This window comes from Nicotiana attenuata, unplaced genomic scaffold (assembly GCF_001879085.1).
Source record: "Nicotiana attenuata strain UT unplaced genomic scaffold, NIATTr2, whole genome shotgun sequence".
Lineage (NCBI taxonomy): Eukaryota > Viridiplantae > Streptophyta > Magnoliopsida > Solanales > Solanaceae > Nicotiana > Nicotiana attenuata.
The window spans coordinates 182,232-184,601 of NW_017671548.1; the positions used below are offsets into that span (position 1 = coordinate 182,232).

At 37.1% G+C, this 2,370-nt stretch overlaps 1 protein-coding gene across 1 annotated transcript; it reads right to left on the reverse strand.

The window, feature by feature from the left end:
• Window positions 1–1,276: 1,276 nt before the first annotated feature.
• On the reverse strand, window positions 1,277–2,124 carry LOC109208923 (calcium load-activated calcium channel-like). Its single transcript, XM_019372080.1, has one exon. The coding sequence runs from the start codon at window positions 2,058–2,060 to the stop codon at window positions 1,494–1,496; it is 567 nt and encodes a 188-aa protein (XP_019227625.1). The 5' UTR covers window positions 2,061–2,124; the 3' UTR covers window positions 1,277–1,493.
• Window positions 2,125–2,370: the final 246 nt, after the last annotated feature.

Sequence of the window (2,370 nt, forward strand, 5' to 3'; positions counted from 1 at the left end):
GAGAGAGTGCGTCTAGTAAATTATCATAATTGCTTGAGAGAGATTTGTGATAGCTGGAGAGTTCATGATTGATAGAAGCAACTAAGTCAACGCTATAAGAAACATACAACCAAGGAAATCAACAACGGGGGAAACCATTACCTTAGACCTTTATTCTAATTGTTTACAATTGAAGCATAGTTAGTTTTCAACTGTTTATTTATTTTCAATCTTGTCTTCTTGGTGATATTAAAGAGATACAGCTAAGCCTGGGATTCGACTCCGGACTTTTAAACCGGATTATATTTGCAGCAATCGCTTATCCTTTTTAGGACTAGAGTTGGGCATGATCAACCAGCTATGCTAGGTCTTGTTTTATCAGTTGTTGCCTTATCCACATGTAAAGGCTTTCCAACTGTCAATGCCCGGGAAAATAGACATCACGAGCAAACATATGTGGTGGCAGACTTGGAAAAGAAATCCTTACTAACGCAATTGGTGCCACTTCTTTTTGATTAAACTATGGTGTCCAACTTTGAATCTTGAATTGAATCCTGAATTGATAAAGTTTATTCAAACCTTTCTCCTTCACAGTGATGGACACCCCAGTTCTAGAATACATGACGTCTTCTGGTAACGAGAATCACACCAAAACATGATGTGAATAGATTAACCCTAGATTGCATTCACCCTTAATAAGAAACTGCTGTGGAAAAACTTTCCTAAGATCCATCATATCAGGTCTGCCATAAGAGAATTTAAGAATAAAAGAATATATGCATCAACATCACTGTAGGCTCTCCATGCGCATAATTCCATGATGCCCGAGAGATTGAAGCTTGAATAAGCGTTGAGAAGAGAAGCATATGAAGTTGAGTAGGAGTTGTTTTCTCCCCAGCAGTGGTCTGGGGAATTGCCATGGCTGCCAACCTCTTCAAATCGCCATGAACTCTGGGAGATCTAATGGACGAATTGACAGGTTGCAGTATTTGCTAACAATTTAATCATTTAGTTGTAAAGAACATAACGTCAAAGCCACATAGTAAATGAGCTGATGGGAAGAAATTGAGGTTAAACTAAAAGAGCTCAAGAAAGGCAAAGAAATGAGAAAAGGAGCAAAAAGAGGTAAAGTTTCATAAATAGCCATTCATTAACTAAACTAGCCACTGAAAGTAGATAAATCATCCCATCTCTTTATACGAGTTCAAATTTCTCTATGCTCCTCTTCAGCCTAAATGAATTTGCAGTTGTGAAATAAACTAGAAAACACAAGGCACAGATATCCAATTTAAGCAAGTCGACGAAGCCAATCATTCTAAACATATCAAACACAAACATAAAAACTACAAATTCCGCATAATTCAGTTACAACTCGAGTTAATTAAGTATTTTATTATAACTTCAAATTGAAAAACACAATCAAGATAGCAACAGCTAATTCATAATTCAAACTAAAGAATTATAATTTCGAACTACGAAATAAAAAAAGTACCCAAAGTAGAAAGATCCATCGATTAATTGGTCTTTGGATCGGGCAAGGGGAAGAGGCCAGCACCAGCAGCTCCACGTGGGGGCGAGAATCCCAAGAATTTCTGAAGATTAGTCCTAATACTCATCGAACAAAGCAAGTACAAAAACGCCATCGAACAATCCGTCATATCATTCCCTGGCAACCCTCTGTGACTCATCTTCTGAACAATTCTGAAGGGAACAAACGGCAATTTCGCAACAACTTTACCCTCGAAGAGACTGTTGAGAAACGCAAAAACCATAAAAAGCACAATGGCAACAACGAACCCAGATTTGAATTTGAAAAGGGAAAGATCCCGGCTTGAATCTTTAAGTGAAGTTTCGAATCTGTCAATTTTCTTGGATTTGTTGGGCTTTTTGGATTCGAGGGTTTTCATGGTTTCGAGCTTTTTGGAAGCTTTGTCGATGTTGGATTTGAGGGAGTTGTAGGAAGTGGTGCGATAGATGAGAACCCATGAGATTGCTTCGCAGATTACGGCTGTGCAAATTGAGACTCCTACGATTGTTAAGCCGTCGGAGTATTTGAGATTGGAGAAGAGAGTTGACGCCATTTTTATTGGGAGAGAAAATTAGAGATGATCTGAGAACTAGTGGAGAAACAGATTCTTTTCTATTACTATTACTATATATATGCGATAAGTTGAGAAATTATACTACTATTTGAAATAGACAATTATTGTACTAGTATTACTTTTTGTATTTGGACGTGGAAAGGGTCAGATTTACAACTGGTCGTTCAAAAATAGCCTAATTTCAAAAATAATTGAAATTTAGCCATTTTTTATGTAAAGATAAATTTGAGCGAAAATACTGTTCAAAACCCGGAAAATACTCCAGTATATTATGCTGGAGTTCTAGCAT

What these genes read in the sequence shown, in the direction of transcription:
- LOC109208923 (XM_019372080.1), bottom strand. Translation starts at nt 2,060, where the DNA reads ATGGCGTCAACTCTCTTCTCCAATCTCAAATACTCCGACGGCTTAACA.